At 37.3% G+C, this 24,602-nt stretch overlaps 2 protein-coding genes across 2 annotated transcripts in view; one reads left to right on the forward strand and one right to left on the reverse strand.

Moving 5' to 3' along the window:
- Positions 1-24,602, reverse strand: part of MACROD2 (mono-ADP ribosylhydrolase 2) — a 1,318,211-nt gene that overhangs the window by 1,088,847 nt on the left and 204,762 nt on the right. The window lies entirely within an intron of this gene.
- On the forward strand, positions 5,379-21,087 carry FLRT3 (fibronectin leucine rich transmembrane protein 3). The gene is made up of 3 exons (XM_078852353.1): positions 5,379-5,596; positions 15,046-15,809; positions 17,369-21,087. The coding sequence occupies exon 3, from the start codon at positions 17,421-17,423 to the stop codon at positions 19,368-19,370; it is 1,950 nt and encodes a 649-aa protein (XP_078708479.1). The 5' UTR covers positions 5,379-5,596; positions 15,046-15,809; positions 17,369-17,420; the 3' UTR covers positions 19,371-21,087.

The following is a 24,602-nucleotide window of genomic DNA, read 5'->3' on the forward strand; positions in this document are numbered from 1 at the left end:
CTGCATTCTGAAACCTAGAGCTGCTGCACTGACTTCAGTGGGGTTACTCCATATGTACAATGCTGAAACTGAATGCAAAATTTAGCCATTTGTTTACTTTTGAGAGACCCATTTTTTCCAAACTATATTTTAAAACAATTCACATAATTTGAAGTAAAATTCACTTCACTCATTATAGGCTTATAAACTGCAAAACAATTTTGTTTTTGAAGCAATACCTATTGTGACGGGGCAAGGCCAGATGGCTATAGAAAAGTAGTGGGAGATAGATACATTAGCTCCAGGGTAAGCAAATCCCTGGTACCAGGATAAGTGAAATGGAAGCTGCTCCAGGTCAATCGAGACACCTGGGGCCAATTAAGAACTTTCCAGAAGGCAGGGAGAAGGCTAGGTTGATTGGGACACCTGAAGCCAGTCAGGGGCTGACTGAAGCTAGTTAAAAGCCTCCCAGTTAGTCAGGTGGGTGTGCATGTCAGGAGCTGTGGGAGGAAGTTGTGCTGTTGGAAAGGCTGAGTAGTACACACCATATCAGGCACAAGGAAAGAGGCCCTGAGGTAAGGGTGAAGTGGAGCTTGAGGAAGTGAGGGCTGCTGTAAGGGAAGTAGCCCAGGGAATTGTACATGTCATGTTTCTAAAAGGTCAGCTACCATAGCTGATACTATTAGGGTCCCTGGGTTGGAGCCTGGAGTAGAGGGTAGGCCTGGGCTCCCCTGCCCCCCCGACCTTTGCCCCCTGATTAATCACTGAGACGGAGACAACAGAGACTGTGCAAGGAAGGATAACTTCTCAACTCCCTCGCTGGCTTATGATGAAAATGGCTCAGTAGACTGTGACCCTTGTCCCTAGAGAGAGAGAAGGGTTACGTGCAGGGTCACAGTGAGCCTCTGAGGCTAGCGAAATCTGCCAGGAAACGTGGGACCCACAGAGGCAAGGACAGAGCTTTGTCACACTATGTATATTATTCATTACCACTGACATTCTTCTGGTAAGCTGCATCTTAAACTGTTGCTTTTCTTTCCTTCAATGTCACTACAAATTAACATATACCCTGTTTTAAACTGGGGCAAGCTACTCTGGAAATTGCTCCAACATGCCTTTAAAGCTGATCTGTTAATTAGGGACCTCTCTCAATAAGCTCAACTCCACTAACACCCCATTTCACATCAGTTTACTGAGTTTCTGAAAGAGCAGTAAAAGGTGGATTAGGGTTTGTGGGGCCCTAGGCCAGAGCAAGTGGGAGCCTCTCCCCATCCCTTCTGCCTGCTGTCCCCTCCGCCCTCTCCCGGCGCTCCTGCTGGTGCTCCTGCCAAGGAGTTCTGTCGGGGTGCAGGGACTTTCCCTCCCCGCCTGGCACTCCTACCGAGGAGCAGGGGCAGAGTGGGGTGGGGCAGGGCAAGCCCCTGTGCCCTGACCCCACTCCCTGGCAGGTGTAGCAGGGCAGGGCTCTGGGGCACCCATTTTTCCAGGGCCCCCCTAATTGGCCAGGGCCCCTGTGCACAGGCCCTGTTGTCCCAATAGCTAATCTGCCACTGAGAGCAGAACTGAGCACTGAGCAAGTGATTGCCACTTGTGAGAATCTCCTAAACATGAAGTGATTCAGTTTTCTCTTGCAGTCTTCAGGGGATCTGTTTCCTCCTGCTGGAAAACTCTTCTGGAATTGTATGCAGTGTAGTTTGTAGTCATGTCAGTCCTAGCATATTTGAGAGACCAGGGGGGTGAGATAATATCTTTTATTGGACTGACTTCAAAAGCTTGTCTTTCTCTCTCACCCCAGCAGAAGTTGGTCCAATGAAAGGTATTACCTTACCAACCATGTCCTTCTGGAATAACTATTTCATTCCCAATGCAAAATGCTTGGGAAATCATATCAAAAGATGCTGAGATCAGCCTTTAGTCAAGGGCAGTTTCTGGAACTGCAATCACCATCAGTACAAGCAGGATGCTAAAAATACACAGAGTTATCACTTTGACTTGAAAGTGTACCTTATGTGGTGGTAATTCAGAAAGATCAAGACAGATGAAAGATAGGAAAACCAGGTATGTAATACATGCATATCTGTTATGAACTATGCACTTGTATGACATAATGTGTTATGAACAGGGTATAATAGAGTATTCTGAATTTATGACTTGTTAGCCTCAAAAGCCTCCTCAACTTTTAGGCCTTAACAGTATTGCCACACATCTTCCAAAAAGTAATTTCCCTATAGATTTGCCAAAAAGGTTTAATTTCTAATCTTCCTGTCACAAAGATTTCTATACATTAAGTACAGGCAAAGAGACTATTCTCCCTACTGTCTTAGACTATTAGCTTAGAAAGAAACTAAATTATAACTCATTACACTTCTAAATTTTCATATATTTGCAACTCATACACCTTTTCCTCAGATGAGCAGCTCCACTACCATTAATAGAGTTCCAGATCAAGGTCTTGACTTTTTGCATTTTAAAAATGAACAAATAGCCAAGTTGTTAAGCTACAACAGTTTGTTGTGTAAAGTATTTGAAGTGTTCTTAAATCACAGATTTAAAGAGTCTCTATAGAAATATAGGAATAAAAATAAGTTAATTATAGCATTTTTTTAAAAAAATTTTAGTATTCTAAGGCAGCTGTGAGCTGCTAAAATGTAATTATTTCTCAAATACCCTTTGGAATTGTTCAGGAAGATTTACTCCAATTTCTACTACTATATTCTGTATTTGGCCAGATTTCACAGGCTAAAAGATAGCTGAATGGGCACTCCATATCTTCTATGAACATCACACAGGTACATATTAAAATATAGTATTGATGTGCTGTAACATGCATCACAACCTGTTTATTGATAAAACTGGGCTAGACTTCAGAGATGCTAGGAATACAATATGTTTTAAAAAAAGAAAAGGCGTACTTGTGGCACCTTAGAGAGTACTCCTTTTCTTTTTGCGAATAGAGACTAACACGGCTGCTACTCTGAAACCTAACATGTTTTAAAGATGCTTTCCGAATCTTAATGGAATTTGAGTTTTAAGAAACACTTTTCGAATACTCAGAACTCAAAATCTACCCTGCATTACCATATTCAATAGTCTTGTTTTGCATGACAACTGAACAGAGGCATGCTGCAATACAATGCCTGCATATATATATATAAGTTAAATGATCCTTAGTATAACTGCTGAGCATAGGAGGACACAAGTAGCTCGGCCAAGGGCAAAGCCCAGTGCATTTAGCACACTGGGAAGAGTTTTTATTAACTGTTAAAATTAGCATTACACAGTTTTTAACCTGTTATTTTTCTGGGGAATTTGCTGATCTGTGAACAAATAAATCTTCCTAGAGAAAAAATGGTCAATTGTCTAGTCTAGATGAATGTCTAAAAATATTTTTCAATATGTTATTATGTCAACTCTTTTCTCTGTCAAGTTTTTATTCATAAAATTATAGTCCATTGTATATTTAATAAAGCACATTTTACTGTATTTAGATGAGGACTGGAATTCAGGAAATGTAGAAGAACATTTTCCTTCCCTTAAAAAAGCTTGAGAACATTCCCCTCACCCGCCATATTTAAAGAAAAATGCAACGTGTACCATTTTGATGTTTCAACCACATCAAAATCAGATACAGCAAATATTGGTAATGAAAGGTATATTTAAATGAGAAATTTATGTTTACAAAAGGTGGATTTTAAAGATTTTTAAAAAATGTAGCATAAAGTAAATGGACATATTTTTTCAGGAAAATAATAAATAACTAGAAAGTTCAGTTCTACAGTTAGACCTTATTTAAGCGATTTAAGTACCAAGTTGATGATTTGTGTTCCTAGTGGTTTCCATAAGCCTTAGACTTAAAGAAATCCAGATCCCTTGCAAACTTAATGGAGCTTGGCCTTGCTGTCCTCTGATGCCACAAAAAGTGCAATAATTGAACAATTGAGGTCAACATAGCCCTTATCATGAGCTTGCCTTCTACTTTGATATCACCTAGTCTTGCTGGTGAATACCAGGGTCAAACTGCTCTATCAAACAAGCATACAGACAAGATAAACTAAATGAAGCTAATGAAGAGAATATAATCAAATACTTGTGGGAGACAGCAATTGACTGACCTCAAGGAAACAAATATTTTGAGGGAAATTTAAAAAGACAATGGGAAATGTCAACTATGCTAAATCAAATAGCACTTATGCAAGTTAATAAGCTACTAGTAAAAGGAAACTATGTTGTAGGAAGAACTTATTAAGCAAATTTATTTTCCAAATGATGGTACTTATCAATGAATTAAAAGGATATGAGTATTTACAATGCCTGATTTGTCCTCATCTGAATTTCCTAAGAACTAAAATAAGCATCTCAAATAGGTGCTTTAGAGGATAATAAGAAAAACAATTACGCCATTACTAATTTAATATGGACTTAACAATACTAATGCCTTTAAGGAAACATTATTCAAAACTAGAGATGAATAATCTCTTATGATTCCTATGTCAACATGACCTCCCAAGGGTCCCTGAAGTTGTTTATTGTTCATCAGATGAATTACTTCATGCCCACAGTTTTTGAATGAAACCAGCACAGTCAAAAATCCAATTTGTTTCTACATAGGAATGACTTTCCTCCTGAGATCCTCACCTTATTTCATGAAGTATAGCATATGTTTACACTAGTTAATACATACAAAAACCTTTTTTGAGCAATTCACTATTTCAAAGCTCTCCCTCATTCTCTAGAAATCCAAATCTACAATACATTCTCCACAAAGTCAAAAAAGAAGGTCATGTCTCAGATGAGATTTCAGCTATTTTTTTTAGTCACAAAACAAAACATTATAAAAGGGAAATAAAAATTATTCATAAACTTTTTACTTTAAACCTATAGCTCTTGAATACTGAACAGTTTTATGTTATTTGACTGTGTAAAAATTATGTTGACATTTTATTTTATTTTTACTCATTTCGACTCAAAGATGTGGTTGTCTTTCATTACGTAATTACATCTCATTCACAAATGTAACATTTGTTTCCACTAAGAACAGTTGTTTCCCATTTTCTTCTGAAAAGGCATATCTACCAAAATAAGGGATTCGCCCACTCTTTATGTACTGTTATAAATCAGATTCTGCAGCCATAATAATTTTAAAAGGCACTTGACTTTAATAAATCTTAAAAGTGTTAGTATTTATCAGGTTGTTACAAACCTCATAGTACTGCCCAAGATTTCAGGTTTGGCAGACTGTGCTGTAGTTGCCTTCTACTCCCTCTAGTGTTCGTAATGCACATTCCTTGTCCGTCTGGTTATCCAGTTACTCACCAAACAAGAGCCATATAAGACCTGCCCATTTATGACATCAGCTCTTTATTCAACCACTGTTAGGTGAAGCTTTAACTTCAGACTTTGAGGTGGGCTGTGTGCACGCAACTGGAATGCTTTCGCTCTCTCACTCCTTCGCAGCGTAGGAGAAGTGATCCTCCTCAGTATAAGCTCACACCATAGCTGCTCTTGCTTTTTGTGACTGGACCTGAAATAAGGGCTTTTATGACTTCGCATAACCATTCGAAGTGGAATAACGGCTGTTGCTGCATTGTAAATAGGAATTCTTTTTCTCACCTTGCAGGTAAGTGTTTTCATTGATTTCTCCTAATTTCCTCAAAAGTTTTGTATTTTACTTCCCCACTGAGAATTTTTCAAGTGCAACAAGGCATAATTTTCCGATCAGAGATCAGTCTGAAGATGATAAATGCAAAGTTACGATGCACTTCTACAGTGCTGTACAAATATACGAAGTTCATTTAAAACATGGTTCATATTTAGCAAACAAGTTTCAATCGGCATACTAGCATCAATCTCTGCAACCGTTGCTAAGCTGGAGACTCTACTATTTCGCTCGAACCAAATACTAGAAAATACACTATAGATACCTCACTAGAATAAAAAAAATAATATTTTCCAAGCCTGGGCAGTTCTGCATGTGTGGCATGATCCCCTTAATAGTCGTTTTTACAGCTGTGAAAGGAAATCAATGATCCTTCAGCACATGAGTATTCAGTACATAAGGAACAAATATCTTGCCCACAGCTAGATATGCTTCTGTATACTTACAATCTTTTGTGAAGGATAAACAAACAGCTACACCTAGATTCTACAGCCTGCATTACTATCCCACGTCTGTAATTCTGAAACGAGATATCTGAGTTTTAACTGTTTAATTCCGTATAGAGAGGATATGGTTTAAAATATATATTCCTTTCCAATATAATGCCAAAATTCATTGCTTGGACAAATGTAGTATGTGACCTGCATAGTAATTCAACAAATCTAGTGAGACAGACTAACAAAGCTAAGCTTTAGGGCAGTGCAATGGGACCAGATTGTGATATTCAGTAACTTAAATAATTCCTTCTGGTGTTACACTGTATGCAAATTAGCCATAGTAATTCAACAAATCTAGTGAGCCAGACTAACAAAGATAAGCTTTAGGGCAGTGCAATGGGACCAGATTGCTATATTCAATAATTTTAAAAAATCCTTCTGGTGTTACACTCTAGGCAAATTAGCCATTCATTTGAAAACAGTTTTTCTCCGTGACTGTATGTATTCACAATGTGAAAAAGTATTTTTTCAGTTACCCCCTCCCCAAAAAATGTTGCATACATCACACAGAATCCCCAGTGGGGTTATGTGTTGAACAAAATGGTTGCACACATGTTAAGAAAGAATGCAACAGGCCCCGATTTTCTTAGAAACCACAACATTAAAAACAAAAAGAAAGGAAAAATATGAAAGTTGCCTGATACTCCTTTCTATGGACCTGATATGTCTAGTTTTAATAAACTTTGCTCTTTGTTTTTCCATGTTATTCAGTAAGTTATTAATTTTACTTGCCATTTTTTCCAAGCGTGCATAATATATGCTATTACATATAAGCAAGTTGTTTTAACATCCAGAGGAGATTTTATCATCCAAATATATTTTTCTGATTCAGCTAGCATTACTCTGAGACTTAAGTCAATAAAGCATTGGCAAAAAAACAAGCAAGCTGTGGAACAAGGATGCTATTTGTATTTTAGATATTTTATTTTAATTAGACTAACTTTTACGCTCTGACAGCAACTAATTTGATTGAGCACATCTCTGACACATCAAGGCAAAGTTGCCAGAGTGTTACAAATGTATTACAGTGACAATGAATGCATATAATTAACTAATTAATGAAGGGCATTGTTAGCCATAGATTACTAATTTGGTTCAAACATAAAGTCACTTCTCTCCTTTTTTTAAGACATTAATTCTGGTCAGTTCACAATGTACCATTAAACACTTTCTATACATCAGTACTAGTGAAATGCAGAATCATTCCACAATTCAAGTTGCTCTTCCAAAGAAATTGTCACACTGATTTCAAGATGCAAGGTCTGTTCCCTAATTATCTCTTGGAAATAAAAAAAAAATGTGGATATTCCTTTTCAACCATAAATTCTCAGTGGTTAAATGAGACCATATTTTTTAAAAAAGGGTTATAATTTTGCAGCTGTCTGACTTTTAATAAGCTATTATCTTTAGCCCCATTTTCTTTGCTAGACTATACTGTCCAAACAGATAGAAATTCCAGTTATGCTCGCCATCTACTGCCTCAGGATATGGAGTCTTAATGAACCTTTCTTTGTGGCAAGATGAAAAATGCAAACATCAATTTAAGTAAAGAGAAAAAAATTGTCTGCTCTAAAAAACAAAGATCCATATCTATTTTTCTTGTCAATATATGTCACATGTCCTAACTGACTCACTTTGTAGGTGAATTTTTTTAATATTTGTTTTTCCCCTCAACCTGAAAAATTTAAGGTTAATTTAATTTCTTCCAAAAACCTGTCACCATGCTTTAGTTTAAAAGCCCTCACCTTTGTTTTAAACTATTTCAGATTCAGCAGTTACTAGGTACCACACAGTCCTGGTTTATAAAAAGCCAATTAACTGAAAACATAAATAATTGGTCTAAATCGCATTTGTGTTAATTCCATTATTGAGAATTTCAGTTTTTCCTCAAAATTTTATTCTATTTCTAAAGAGCATATTTTCCCTCTATTCTGTGGCCTACTTCTTCCCCAGGAACTGTGATCACCCCTTGTCACAGACCGCATTTATACAATATTAAATTGAACTCTTAAATTTTCTTAAATTCATACTATTTAGTTCTAACAACATTCTCACTGAGAATGACCAGATAAAACACCATGGTTAATTAAATCAACATGGGAAGTAAAGTTCAGTAAAATCTTTCAAAGACTGATTTTTTTTCCCTTGGAGGCCTCCACTGTTTTTCTCAACAGGAGGCTTTGTTGTAATTAAAGCAGAGAAAACTGGACAGCAGCGAAAAACATCTGACTTGTGGCTCTTAAAAGCAGACTTTTTGTAGTGTGTACCACCCCCCAGTGGGCAAAAACTCTGTAGTAAACTCACAGCAAGCCTTAATCTTCAGAAAGACAATGTGTTCGTTTTACAGCAAGAACAAATAAAGATGTGTCCCTGATTCATATTTTTAAAAAATAATATCTTAGCAATGAACTGTTTTAGTTGAAACTGATTTAAGGCAGTGATGTCTGCCCAAATAAATTATTGTTGTATTACAGTTTGTGTACATTTTCATTACAACAATTTTTAATGCCTTCAACTGGTAGATGGACATCTTTTTCACTTTCTAGCAGGACACATTTATGTTAATAGCTAATATTTCTGAAGTTTTTACTCAATAACTCCACCATAACAGAAGAGTGCAGATATCATTTTCAAGACTGCCTGGGCAACATTAATACAGCAAGCATGTACATGTACTTATTTTTGTTAGTAGCTGAAATTATCACAGTAGACTGGTATCCTGAAGTAAAGAAGACATTATGTACCACAAAACATGCCCCCTCATTAAGGACTGATAACTCTGATCACATAATAATAGCTCATCTTAAGTGATCACTCTCCTTACAATGTGTATGATGATACCCACTTTTTCATGTTCTGTGTGTATATAAATCTCCTCACTGTATTTTCTACAGAATGCATCGGATGAAGTGAGCTGTAGCTCTCAAAAGCTTATACTCAAATAAATTGGTTAGTCTCGAAGGTGCCACTAGTATTCCTTTTCTTTTTGCAAATACAGACTAACAGGGCTGCTACTCTGAAATCTGATCACATAATTACTTGAACATTTTCACCAAGTTAATTTTATATATTGGAGAGCACTTTAATTAGTCAGTAGCTACTAAACCAATCAACTAAAGATCAACAACTATTCCTAACTAGGAAAGAAACAAAACATTGAAGCTTATCTATCAGCTAAACAGTATTTTGTATATACATAGCCTCTTGTTATGCCTCAACTTCAGTGCCAGGCATTTGTTAAAACCCTTCCAGATACTATTCCACTTAAATTTAACAAGGGGGGGAAATTGGTTTTACTTGGAGACAATGACAGCATTTGTTCTCTCTTCTTTCACTTCAGATGTGGACAAGTTACCTTAGCAGCAACTTTGAAAAGAAAACCTAGAAGCCATATTAGGTTAAACCTAGAGAGTACAACTCCCACCCCTCCTGAATGCTATTTTATTTCTGTTTTAAAATTCACCAAATCAAAGCTGCAAAGGCAGATAATTTTATTTTGAATAAGTACATTTCTTCTATACTCTGAACTTTTCAAGCTAACAGCAGCAAATTTGCATTTCTGATTTCGTTCAATAGTAACAAAAATACTAGACACAAACAAACTTCAGAAAATATTAACTGAAAAAAACAAATATTTCTTATGCCACTTTTCATCCACTCCAGTGAATACTGATTTTGCTTATACTTTATGCCATGCAAAGGAGGCAGAAAGTAACCCTCATAATCATTATCCATTTGCAGTCAAGTTAAGGCTAATATATTCTCCATGAAATTTCATTTTTGTTTTAAAGAAACCTGATTTAGTATTACAAACAGAAGTACATGGAGCAGTCTCAGGTTCATTCACTATAAGCCTGGGGGGGGGGGGAGGGGAAGAGGAGAGAAAGAATAAACAGTTTTGCACATTTAAAATTGATTTTCTATAAGCCAAAGAAAAACCTTATTCAACAGGAAAAGATAGAACCCAAACTAAAAGCACACTTGCACTTCAGCAAAACCTTAAATTCTTTGGCCCTCATGAGAATAGTTAGAGGTCCTTCTGCTTGCCTAGCATTAAACAAAAGAATGGGGCACCTTCCTGAAATATGATGATCCTGGAAATTTCAATTACTAGACAAGGTGCTTAGAAAGCATTTTGCTGTCGCTATTAACTACGTCTGAGTAGAACATTCAAGAAAACAATGCCTACACTTTGTTTTATATACAGCTGAGTACTATGTGCACTTTTAAAAGACTTTTTCAAGCTTTTTAAGAGCAAGTAAGGCCTTTGTAAACTAGTTATTTAACCCAAGTTTCTAAATTGGCCACATATTAACACAATTACTTTTACAAATAAAAAACAAGTTACATTAAACACATTTTTATTTTTGCTGCCCATCCATTTAAAATTATATTTATTTAGAATAGTAAAATATAAAGTAAATGAAATGATACTGTGAAATTGAAATTTTTTTAACTCATCAAATTTGTATTCAAAAGCTGAGTTAATTCTAGATGTCTTGTCATCCTGGTTACATTTATAGCCTAAAAATACTGCTTACCAAATTATCAAACCATTGTTTTAGATATTAGAGGGGAAATAAATCATAGGCTTTCATGGTAACCAAATTCCTGCCATAGAATACATGGTTAAAATTAAAAAAAAATTGAGGGGGGGGGCATTTGGCAGCCTAAATTGAAGTCAAGCTTAAGAGGAAATAAAACAATTTAGACTTTATGCAACTTTTAGCAAAGGTTGGAAGAAAGTTGTGTGTGTTTTTTTAAGTTAGCATTTGACAATGTTCCAGCATCATTTTAATACACCTTTATTCTTTTTGCCTGTGTACAGAAAAGAGTGCACCTAGATATAATACAGACTTCAAGTTTGATGTTTCCCTTTATAGATAAAAGTGTCGTGACACAAGACATTTTCTTTATATAATGCAAGTTACTTTGAATGTTTTAAAATAAAATCTGTGAGCCATTTGTTTGCCCCAGTGAAGCTTCATTGTTGGAATAAGTACATGGAAGGCTTCTCAAACATTATCAGTAGCTGTATTACATATGCACAGATAATAGTGTCTCAATAAAAGAGAAAGTGTGCTATCTTAGCAAGGGTCATGAAAATATTCCATTTTGTACTAAGTGTACTTAAAAACTTCTATTCATAATTGTTCAGATATATTACTTTTGTTACCAGAGACTGATTTATGCATTAAGAAGAAAAATGTATTTATAAAACTTGTATTTTAACTTTCCCTCTTTTCTCTTAAGAGTTTCCCCTCCCAACACCCCAAAATTAATAGCTTCTTTCAAAACCATGGGCCCATGAAACCTCCCAATTTGATGATGTGGAAACCTGGCCACAGTGTCTGTACCAGTGGGGGTCACTTTTCTTTTAATCCTGCAGGCTCAGCTACAATGATTTGATGTCAGGGAATATGTAGAGACAGCTCAAGAAGAAGGAAGTCTGAGCATGGCAGCAGGATTCCACTCTTCTATGTAGACAGATCACTGCAGCCTTTGATATGCAAAAACATTGTTTTCAGCTATAACTTCAGACGTAAAAGGGAAATGCAAGATATCGAACACAATCAAATCCTGAAGAAAAGTGTTCTCAGTTTAAGTAAAGGGAGGAGGGGGTATAAAGTTAATCCACATTTTTGAAACAGTGTCTTTTTCTCCAAAGAGACCTGTAGTTTCCCCTCTCTTTTGTTTTGATGTAATTTCGAGAGAAGGGATAAAGAATTCCAAGAACTTAATGAGCTTTAGGGTTTTCAGTTTAATCCTACATTGCCAGTAGTACAATAGAGGCAATAAACGAGCGTTTGCATGTCAAATGGAGCAAAGAGGAAACAGTTTAGAATTTGAAAAGGTAAAACAAATACATTTATCTTCTTTTTCCACAGAATTTGGAACTTTTATTTTTTCTTTCTCAGGAATAAATGTTTAGAAACTAATTGATACACATTATTACAGTTTAATTTTACCTTAGCACTATATTTACCATTAAAAGTTCTAATTAAAAGCAATTATCTACCATCTTTTATTAATGAATTGGGGAAAGAGTTTCAATTAGTACAGACTTCAAAAGCACTTTAAAACAAGCTTTTATTCCCTTCCCCCTGCCTTCCAGCATATGCCACCCTTTTTAAAAACTGCTTTTCCTTTATCATATCATATGAGATCCAGGGGGATTTCATTTTTATATAGATTAGACAATTAAATATATTAATTTAGGAATACAAGCAACAGAAGCTATATAAAACACAACATGTACAGGCATTATTTGAGCTGAAAGATTCCCTGGAATTTTTTTTGTTTTTCCAGTTCACAAAACAACATTTATTTTTCCAAAATGTACCCATGTATTAATATTTTATTTAATGTACTGCATTAAAATATTTCTGTTATTCTAACAATAGCCACATTTACAGAGACAAGGTGGGTGAGTCACATTTGGAGACACAAAGTGATCTAATCTTCTGTTGGTGAAAGACACAGAGCTCTTCAGAAGAAGGTGGTCCAATAAAAGATATTACCTCATCCACCTTGTCTCTCTAATATCCTGGGACCAACGCTGTTACAACAACACTGGAAGCAACAGCCACATTTGTCAGTTTAAGTCAATATTTTCATTACTGCTGAAACAAGGAGGGAGAGAAAACACCTAGAATTAAAACCACAATTATGAACATAACTCTACTCCTCAGTGGACATTTGCATTACTCCTACGAGAATGCTTCAGGATGGGTGTCCATAGTTAGATTTCAGAAAATAAATGAATACATATTTACAATGGTTTACCACCACGGCCTACAGTGGAGATGCTCTTGATTTACATGAGTCTAACAGAATAGAATCAGGCGCATACCATTCCACTTTCAAGATTCAAAAGTCAAAATGAATATACCTGCCCTTTTAAAAAAAAATGTTAATACCTACAGTAATTAACCAAGTCCCTGACTGGATCTAATATTTTATGGTAGACTAGAAGCAGCTCTACTTTTCCTCAGCTTATTAAAATGGGGACCTGAGCAGCCATTATTCTACATACATTTTAATTCTGAAGCAGATGCTCAGCTTTTTGGAATCGATGCAATTACTAAGTGGAGAAGCAAACTGCAGTTAAAGCATTATTATTTTTTAAATTTCTGGGTGAAGTATTTCCATTTCAGATTAACACTCTGTACATGGACTTACAGTACACGTACTCTCAAGCATCTGACCAGATGACCCTTGACAGCAGAGATAAGATTCCAACAGAAAAATACCGTCTAAAACAATCTGATATTATGCTTACATCATGAAATCTGAACAGCCAGATCAAATGTTTTTCTTTAGATATAACATTTCTTACCCCCTAGCACCCAGAATGTTTGAAACTGGAGTAAAGTAGCATCGTAAGTGTATTATTATAGCATAGCACTGATTCTAATAATTACCTCATGGCGAGATACTTCAAATGCAATAAAATAGCTAGACAAATTAGAGGATTGGGCCAAAAGAAATCTGATGAGGTTCAACAAAGACAAGTGCAGAGTCCTGCACTTAGGATGGAAGAATCCCATGCACTGCTACAGACTAGGGACCGAATGGCTAGGCAGCAGTTCTACACAAAGGGGCCTAGGGGTTACAGTGGACGAGAGGCTGGATATGAGTCAACACTCTGCCATTGTTGCCAAGAAGGCCAATGGCATTTTGGGATGTATAAGTAGGGGCATTGCCAGCAGATCGAGGGACGTGATCGTTCCCCTCTATTCTACATTGGTGAGGCCTCATCTGGAGTACTGTGTCCAGTTTTGGGCCCCACACTACAAGAAGGATGTGGAAACATTGGAAAGCGTCCAGCGGAGGGCAAAAAAATGATTAGCGGACTGGAACACATGATTTATGAGGAGAGGCTGAGGGAATTGGGATTGTTTAGTCTGCGGAAGAGAAGAATGAGGGGGGATTTGATAGCTGCTTTCAACTACCTGAAAGGGGGTTTCAAAGAGGATGGATCTAGACTGTTCTCAATGGTAGCAGATGACAGAATGAGGAGTAATGGTGTCAAGTTGCAGTGGGGGAGGTTTAGGTTGGATATTAGGAAAAACTTTTTCACTAGGAGGGTGGTAAAACACTGGAATGCGTTACCTAGGGAAGTAGTGGAATCTCCTTCCTTAGAAGTTTTTAAGGTCAGGCTTGACAAAGGCCTGGCTGGGATGCTTTAGTTGGGGATTGGTCCTGCTTTGAGCAGGGGGTTGGACTAGATGACCTCCTGAGGTCCCTTCCAACCCTGATATTCTATGATTCTATGAATGTTTTAACAATATTGCATATTTTAATATATATTATACATAACTCACACCACAACCATGAACATCTCTCCATTCTTGCAGGATGAAATAATGCAGAAGTCTAAGCATTCACACAATTTGGAAATACTGTATCTGTTATTGAGGTAAAATGTTAACACAGTACTTAGACCCAGCTTTTCCACCTGTCATACAGTAACTAGTCAACAGTATTTCTGACATTTTATATTTAAAACCAAGAAGAGATTAACCTGTTCCCTCAGTTTAGCAAGAATGAAAACCGAGATAGCAGTAGTATGCAAAGCCTTCAATGAGACTGGACTTCTATTTGTAATCAAATGGAATATATGTCATGATTTCTCTACAGTCTGTTGATTAAAGCCGATTTCAGTTACTATCGTGCTGAGACAAATATAACAAAATAGCTAAAGAAAAATCCCAATAAATGTGAAATGAGACAGCAGAATGTCTATTAACAATTCCACTCATTCTGCTGAATTACCAACATACTAAGGCAACAAGATGTATTGGTTATGTAAATAATAAATGTAGCTCAGATTGTAGAAAGAATACAGATCAGCATTTCTTTGTATGCGAGTGTCCACTGTTATTCATTAAAATCTGTTTACTTTCACAGGAAATTAACAGCTTAAAGGACACTTTATAAGAGGAGTGGGGGTTTTTTTAGAAGGAATTAGCATGTTCCTGTTTCTTCAGAAGAATATCAATCTATTGTAAAATAACTCATATGGTTATAGAGCATGAGGAAATATTTTCTGCATTGGAAATTTTGAGCAAGTGTTCAGAAGTGAAAGTTGGAAGCAGTTCTTTCACTGCAGGTATGGATTTATCAGCAGGTAGCTACTGTACAAAGTTTATACTTGGATAATTTTGGACAGAACCTCTTTTTTTTTTTTTTTTTCACCTTCTGAAGAGGCTATCATCATTCAAGTTTCAGCATAATGAATGATTTCCATCATGTGGAGCTGAAGTTACGATCTTTGACTACTATGCTATGCAGAAGAGTTTGTAAGAAATACAAGGAAATCAATTTCTGTTAAGGGCCTTACACAAAACAAGAGAGACTCTTCATGCACAGACTTTATTTGAAGAACAAAATAGAAATCTCATTCCTTCATAGTGACAGGAAGTTGAAGCTTTTCTTCTCCACAACCTGGTGTGCTTGTACACCATGATAAACCTGTGTTGGAATGTTCACTGAATACAGTGGAACTAGTCATAACACATTTACTACCAACAACAATCACTTGAGTAAACACAGATAAGGAAGACCAGCTACATGGAATAAACCGTAAGACTCCAAAAGTCATTCTCCACAGTAAAAAATTTATGTTTATTGGATTTCTGCAAGCAGAAAGTTTACTCATACTTTTAAATAAGGTAAGATCAATAATAATGTGGGGGTTTCTTTTGTTTGAGAGAATAAAATGCCATTAATAAATAAATCTGCCAGAGAAGGGATCATGACATTATATAATATAGGTTTCAGAGTAACAGCCGTGTTAGTCTGTATTCGCAAAAAGAAAAGGAGGACTTGTGGCACCTTAGAGACTAGCTCACGAAAGCTTATGCTCTAATAAATTGGTTAGTCTCTAAGGTGCCACAAGTCCTCCTTTTCTTTTTATAATATATAGGTGACCTTATAAATTTTCAGTATCCTAATTACAATGATAATTGAATTATGTTGTCTTAGAATGTACAAATAGTACCAGAATCCAGTTCTAATCTCAACAGTTCATGAATAGAGTCTACACTGCACACTTTGAATTAATAAGATGTGAAAATGTGGGTAAACCTGTCAAATAGTCGCTTATTAGCATACTGCTGAGTAAGCAGACTTTTGAGAATGACAAATATTGAAACACTAAATTAAAAGCATGTAATGAAATATTCCATCTAATCATCTGGAAAAGTGTCGTTCTAGTGGTTATGTAAACCACTCCCAAGCTACATACCAGCTCCTTGGGTCTCACACTTTTGAACATTCCAATTATTTTTTAACATAGCAAGGGAGCAACAATAAAAATAATTCTTTTTATTGTACTTGATTACAACAACATGGGGCAGATCAAAGACTGAGTAGGCTGTATTTAGTCACTGCTCTTTTGCTCACACACTGACTATTTAAAAGGTTATTTAGGACTCTTCAGAACTTCTGGAACTGGTATTTAGGAAGGGCTTCGTTATTCTCTAAGGGCTTGTCTCCACTTACCGGTGGATTGACACTGCAGCGATCGATCCACTGGGGATCGATTCAGCGGGCTAGTGAAGAACTGCTAAATCAACCGTAGATCACTCTCCTGTCGACTCTGGTACTCCACCGGAATGAGAAGAGTAAGGGGAGTCAACGGGAGAGCGTCTCCTGTCGACATAGCATCGTGTGGACCCCGCTGTAAGTAGATCTAAGCTACATCAACTTGAGTTATGCTACTAACGTAACTCAAATTGCGTAGCTTAGGTCGACCTTCCCCCATAGTGTAGACCTGTCCTAAGGGACCTATATATGTTCCAACTGATCTAATAAAAGTTATTTGATGGTTTTCAGGAACTGAATGTAAAATTTGACAAGATTTTGCCTTGAAGCGAGCTTCCAAGATGAATACATACATAGATGGGAATGAAGTTATCTGAGAAGAAATTACCTCTTTTCTTTACACATAGAATGTGTAGTATTTGTTAGAAGGATGCTTCTTGTTTAAATGAAATAATGTACAAATCAAACATAGTTGGGTTATATTCAAGTTACTATATAATACAAAACCTATAAACCAAACTAAGCACAATTAATGTAAGAAATGAAAGTAAACTGTACTTCAGTTCAGCTAAAACTCAAAGTTCACAATAATACACACATTTTAGCTGTCTTCTGTAATTTCAAAGTGGTGTTTTCATGGTAGTTCCTTGACTAGTAATCTGGATAATATTGTTCTTTTTTCCAGGTTGTTGAAGACCAGAAAACTAGACTGTATACAAATCTCATTGTTCCTGACCATGATCAGTGTAACTTGGAACATCTTCCTAATTTGGACTAAGATAGGGCTGTTGCTTAAAATGGCACCTCATTCAGTCAGTGCCAAATCATGCCCATCGGTGTGTCGCTGTGATGCAGGTTTCATTTATTGTAATGATCGTGAATTGACATCAATTCCTACAGGAATTCCACAGGATGCTACCACCCTCTACCTTCAGAACAATCAAATAAATAATGCTGGGATTCCTTCAGACCTGAAAAACTTGCTTAGGGTAGAGAGAATATACTTATATCACAACAGTTTAGATGAATTCCCTACCAATCTCCCTAAGTATGTTAAAGAACTGCATTTGCAGGAAAATAATATAAGGACCATTACTTATGATTCACTTTCACAAATTCCTTATCTGGAAGAATTGCATTTGGATGATAATTCAGTTTCTGCTGTTAGTATTGAAGATGGAGCTTTCCGGGACAACATCTATCTCAGACTACTTTTCCTCTCTCGAAATCACCTTAGCACCATTCCCTGGGGTTTGCCTAAAACGATAGAAGAGCTACGCTTGGATGATAATCGTATTTCCACAATTTCAGAAGTGTCCCTTCAAGATCTTACAAATCTAAAACGTCTCGTTTTAGATGGAAACCTTTTAAACAATCATGGATTAGGAGACAAAGTCTTCATAAATCTAGTCAATCTAACAGAACTGTCATTGATCCGCAATTCCCTTACAGCTGCTCCCATAAATTTGCCAGGCACAAACCTAAGAAAGCTTTATCTTCAAGAAAATCATATAAATCATGTACCACCTAATGCTTTCTCTGATCTAAGGCAATTGTATCGACTAGATATGTCCAATAACAATCTAAGCAATTTACCTCAGGGTATCTTTGATGACCTGGACAACATAACTCAATTGTTTCTTCGTAACAATCCATGGTACTGTGGATGCAAAATGAAATGGGTTCGTGACTGGCTTCAGTCATTGCCTTTAAAAGTTAACGTACGTGGACTGATGTGTCAAGCACCAGAGAAAGTGCGTGGAATGGCTATCAAGGACCTCAGCACAGAGCTATTTGATTGTAAGGATGATAGTACTGTAAGCACCATCCAAATTACTACTGCAATACCAAACACGTTATACCCTGCCCAAGGGCATTGGCCAGTTTCTGTGACCAAACAGTCAGACATAAAGACTCCCAATCTAAATAGAAACTACAGAACCACAGCAAGTCCAGTACGGAAAATCATTACAATCATTGTGAAATCTGTAAGCACCGAGAGCATTCATATTTCCTGGAAAGTTGCACTACCAATGACTGCTTTAAGACTGAGCTGGCTAAAAATGGGTCACAGCCCTGCCTTTGGATCTATAACTGAAACAATAGTTACAGGAGACAGGAGTGACTACCTACTTACAGCCCTTGAGCCAGAGTCACCATACCGTGTATGCATGGTTCCCATGGAAACCAGCAACATCTATCTGTCTGATGAAACCCCCGTTTGTATAGAGACTGAAACAGCACCTCTTAAGATGTACAATCCTACAACAACCCTAAACCGAGAGCAAGAGAAAGAACCTTACAAAAATTCTAATTTACCTGTGGCTGCCATCATAGGTGGTGTGGTGGCATTACTAGCTATAGCGCTGCTTGCGTTAGTGTGCTGGTATGTCCACAGAAATGGATCCTTGTTTTCAAGGAACTGTGCGTACAGCAAAGGACGGAGGAGAAAAGATGATTATGCTGAAGCTGGAACTAAGAAGGACAACTCCATCCTAGAAATCAGGGAGACTTCTTTTCAGATGATACCAATAAATAATGACCAAGTGTCCAAGGAAGAGTTTGTAATACATACCATATTCCCACCTAATGGAATGAATCTGTATAAGAACAACCACAGTGAAAGCAGCAGTAACAGAAGCTACAGAGACAGTGGTATACCAGATTCAGATCATTCACATTCATGATACTGAAGGAAATAACGGACAGGAAAGAGTGACTATAAAGGTTGCTGTTCTACTGCAAAACACTGGATTAAAAGACTGAAAAAGCAATGTACTGTACATTTGCCATATAATTTATATTTAAGAACTTTTTATTAAAAGTTTCCAATTTCAGGTTACTCCTGCAATTAATGCAGTGGGGATACCTGACCACAATTCTCTATTTTAGTACTTTTTAGTAATTTGTACTGTATTTTCCTTGCTAATATTGAAGTTACAGCCCATTTAACTTTTGTGTTCTACTGAGTAAGATGACTTGTTGACTGTGAAAGTGAATTTTCTTGCTGTGTTGAACAATCAGGACTTTGCATTCATTTACGATCCTTGTAAGTATAAGCACAGGCCATTTTTCACTTTGGTATTAATAAAATATTAAACCTGGCAGACAGGAGATGAAAAAGTGGTTGCAAAACTTCTTAGAACTATAATGTTGACTCTGTAAACCACGACAGTACTCAATAAAGAAAAACGTGCGTGGTAATGGGCAATATCAGCTGTCTGGATATATCCATTTTAACAACAGTGAAATGAATTTTTATAAGCCAATTTGTCATCTACATGAAACTGAAGCTGTTGACATGAAAGCAAAAGTTTGAGACCTCAGCAGTTAATGAAACTCCTCACGAGGCTTCAAGAATACACTGCTATACTAACCACCACAAACCAAAGGGCACATTTCATTTCTAGTTCTCAAGAATGTGTAAGCTTATATATTATGGAGAACATGATGATAGCTGATAGGCATTTGGGGGAAATGTTAGTACCTGCACTTGAACAGAAAATATGCTGATAATTCCACACATTAGAAAACATATTAGTATGAACAAGGCTAAAATAAGGCCTCAACCAGTTTTGAGACATGATGGTAAATGGTTAGTTGTACAACTGATAAATCTGGAAATAAAGTTCTTACTTCTAAAGCATATAAAAAACCCCACAGACTACATGTGTATTAAATATACTTAGACTTGGCAGAATTCGATTTTTTTAAATAATTTCAACAGATAACATCAATGTTTATTTTTAAGCATTTTTTTCAATGTATATCTAAATTTTCACAGTTGTGCAAAATTATGGATTCTAAGCATTTTTATGATTTTTATTCATTTAAATTTTCATGGTTCCAGGAAATGTTAATGTGTGTGTCAAACAAGGGGGGGGGGCGCAGAGGGGGCAGACAATTATTTAATGATGTAGACATTCAGATTGAAACATTTAAATATACAGAGTACATATCCTTCAGTCAAATTCTAATATGGCAATATTTTTTCATCAGTTTGTATACGCCAAATCAACATTTAACAACATTTACCAATACAATTCAAATCCTTCCAATCCTAATCCTTCCAAACCTAAATATACTTCCACTACAGTCAGGAATACTGCCCATTACTGTCACAAATTTCCACAAAACTTAATAATAAATTTGTAAGATAACAATTCCTATTGAATTGTGAGCTAGTTAATGTCTTAAACCCAAGCCACTCTTTTTTGTTGCCATAATCATTTATTTTTGCAAATGAAAACCAAAGTGCATTGTACGCCCTTTGGCCAGTCTTGTATGTGCCTTGATCCAATGCTATGTGTATTCAGCTTTTAAAAATAAATTGGTAACAAATTTTTCATACAGACTTAAGTATGAAAAATATTGGTCTTATTGCTGAATAAAATGTAAAAATAAGTACAGAACAATGTGTTTTGCTTTTCCTAACTCATGCAAAAAAAGCAGTGAAAGAATTAAAATTGTAAGCTGTGGACTAGTAAGAAATCCAATAGGAGGCAATTACTTTTCAGGTCACGAACTTCAACTGCTTCTTTGTCAAGCACAGTACCATAGTGTTTGGCTGGGATTTTTTTTTTTTTAATAATTTTGAAAACAGGTTGTCACTTAACTCGATAACTATAATATTAACAACAGACGGTAGGCAAGACATAGCATGTTATCTCTCTAAAGTACAAGAGAGTACTCAGTTGTCAAAAGAATTTTTATATTAATGAACTGGAGGTACAGAGATGGAGTAGAACACCACCACAAGGTAAAGCACAGTATGAGTTTAGAGACTTTCAAAAAAAGACATACAAATGCCTAAATATATCTTTTGGATGGCATTTCTGCAGGGAGAAAGGATGCATATAAAGTAAAATTCAACACTTTTAAGAATGTTTTTGTAACAGCGCACTTGGAATGCAAGACAATGCTCAATTGATAAAAATGTGACTTCTGTTTTTGCTACTGAAACCCAGTCTGGAGTAAGAGGCCCACCTCTACAGATGTGTTATGCTTGCAAATTGATCAATTTTCAGAAGTAACATATTTCTCTCTCTTACACTCCCACCGGTTGACCATTTTCCCAGAAGCCTTAAAACTTGTACAGATTTTCCCTTAACAATGGCTCGAAGAAGCCAGAAAAAATTACAATGAAGGTAAAGTTTGATTGGTTCAACAGACAAATCTATTCCCCCTCCTAGCCAACTCCACTCTTCTAACTTTTCAGACACACCTAAGGCTTACAATAAAATGTGTTACAGTATTTCCTTTCACCTTGATTCCCAGTTGTGGACTGGTGTACATCTCCCCAATCTGTCAACCTCGTAGTGCCTTCACACCACTGGGAGTTCTCCACTTCCTTTTTAGCAGTGAAGAAGGAAAACCACTGTGCTTCACCATGAAGATCACTAGAATCACATCGCCTTCCCTTCTGGAAGAACTTACTGTTTCGATTTGGTCACACACTTAACACCACAAAAGGGCATATCACACTAACCTTTTATTTGCTGATTTCTACATACTATGCTATACAAACAAACTATTCTTGCCAAATAAGCTCATTATCAGAGACTAATCTAGAAAAGTGAAATCTGAGACTGCAGATATATAGGGCCACGCTATGCCTTTGTACAACACCCATTCCCTTCCCCTCCACAAACATGTCAGCACAGAAAATTCTGAAGGTTTCCCTGTTGAGGAGTTCCCTCAATTTTTCTGTGAATAGTGAGGGGTAGTTCCTTCACAGAAAAAGCATATTTATTATGCAGAATCCCTGCTTCTCTGAGACCCAATGGAATTCAGAACCATTGGTACAAAGATCGTGTGTCCTTCTGCCATTACCCCAGCTCTCTGATAGCAAAACTCCAACTGATTTCAGGGACTCTGCAGGCTGCTGATGTTGTGGTAAAAAGTACACAGCATGAGGTAGGTGCCACAGAACAGTTAAATATAACTACAGGCTATCTTAATTTGTCCACAGATACTTTATACTATTCCCCTCTACCTTACCCACACACCCAGATCCCAGACTCTGCTAATGATTCCACTGATGAGGCCAGGAGGAAGACAGAAAGCTGCCATATGGGAAGAGGACAATGTGCACGTAGCTCATTAATACACGAGGTGACCCATGGTATATAAATTTCATGGGGCAAATTCTGCTCTCCACAGAAGACAATGTAGAGTCGCTGGATTTACATCTATGTGTGTGCAGCTAGGAAGCTATGGTGAAAAATTCACTCTTTTGAATATGCAATATGTTAAACTGTTGTTCACTTTGGCAAATACTGAGATTGGTTTTAAAATGCACTAACTTCAATTACTACGCTTTATTCTAAAATGTCTATTCCATCTCCCAGACAAGCTTAAACAACTCAAAAATACACGTTTTTACAGACTGTACACCTGTATACTCAGCTATCTCTGGCATCCTGCAGAATAATATAGAAAAGGCAGAAGTACATAAATATTTCTGTTTTGTATTGAGAAAAAAAACTGATGATATAGTCTCATCATATGGTGATATAACACTTTTTCCATTCCACTAGTATCTCTGGAGCATGAGAAACAGAAGCTACCAAAGTTAGACATTTCTAAGTCAACAGATCCTAGCAGATCCACCTAACCTGCCTGCACAAGTTTTAAAAGATCTGGCTGAAGAGCTATCTGGACCATTAATGTTGATTTTCAATAATTTCTGGAGCACTGGGGAAGCTCCAGAGGACTGAAAGAAAGCTAATGTAACATTTTTAAAAATGGGTAAACGGGATGACCTGAGTAATTAAGTCCTGTCAACCTGATGTTGATTCCCAGAAAGATAATGGAGGGACTGATGCAGGGCTCGATTAATAAAGAATTAAAGGAGGGTAATGTAATTAATGCCAATCAACATGGGTTTATGGAAAACAAACCCTGCCAAACTAGCTCAATATTTTTTTTGATAGATGACAAATTTGGTTGATAAAGGTGACAGTGTTGATGGAATATTCACAGACTTCTGTAAGGCATTTGAGCTGGTACATTTTGATTAAAAAACAAATACAATATAAAATTAACATGGTATACATTAAATGGATTAAAAATTAGCTGATAGGTTTGAAAATGTAATTGTCATCAGAGAATCTTCATCTCATAGGTGGTTTTGCAGTGGGATCCCACAGGAATTGGCCCTATGCTATTTAACATTTATATCATTTTATATCAGGGGTGGGCAAACTTTTTGGCCACAGGGCTGCATCGGGTTTCGGAAATTGTATGGAGGGCCTGTTAGGGGAGGCTGTGCCTCCCCAAACAGCCAGGCGTGGCCCAGCCCCTGCCCCCTATCCCCTGCCCTGTTTCTCACCCCCTGATGCTTCCCGCCCCAGGACTCCTGCCCCATCCAACTCCCGATGTTCCCTGATGGCCCCCCTGAGACTGCTGCCCCATTCACCTCCCCCCGGCTCCCTGTCCCCTGACAACCCCTGGAATCCCCATCCCTGACTGCCCCCTGCTGCCCCATCCAACCCCTCCTCCTTCCTGACTGCCCCCGGGACTCCTGCCCCTACTCAACCCCCCCCATTTCCCGCCCCGCCCCCTACCCACACCCCCACCCCCTGAACACCCTGCCCCCTGAACTCCCCTGCCCTCTATCCAACCCCCCCACTCCATGCCCCCTTACTGCACTGCCTAGAGCACCGGTGGCTGGCGGCACGACAGCCGCGCCGCCCGTCTGGAGCCAGCCACGTACCACGCATTTCAGAGCTCCGAGTCAGGCCGCAGCAGCGCAGTGAGCTGAGGCTGTGAGGGAGAGGCCGGGGAAGCTAGCCTCACGCACCATAATCCCATCTGGTAATATCATTGACATTGCAGTACCAAGTCTTATCTGGTACATGAATTGCCTTGTCCCAAAGCATGAAGATTTCATGTCATAAGCAAATATCCGTTGTAAA

The sequence above is a fragment of the Lepidochelys kempii genome, chromosome 3, assembly GCF_965140285.1.
Source record: "Lepidochelys kempii isolate rLepKem1 chromosome 3, rLepKem1.hap1, whole genome shotgun sequence".
Lineage (NCBI taxonomy): Eukaryota > Metazoa > Chordata > Testudines > Cheloniidae > Lepidochelys > Lepidochelys kempii.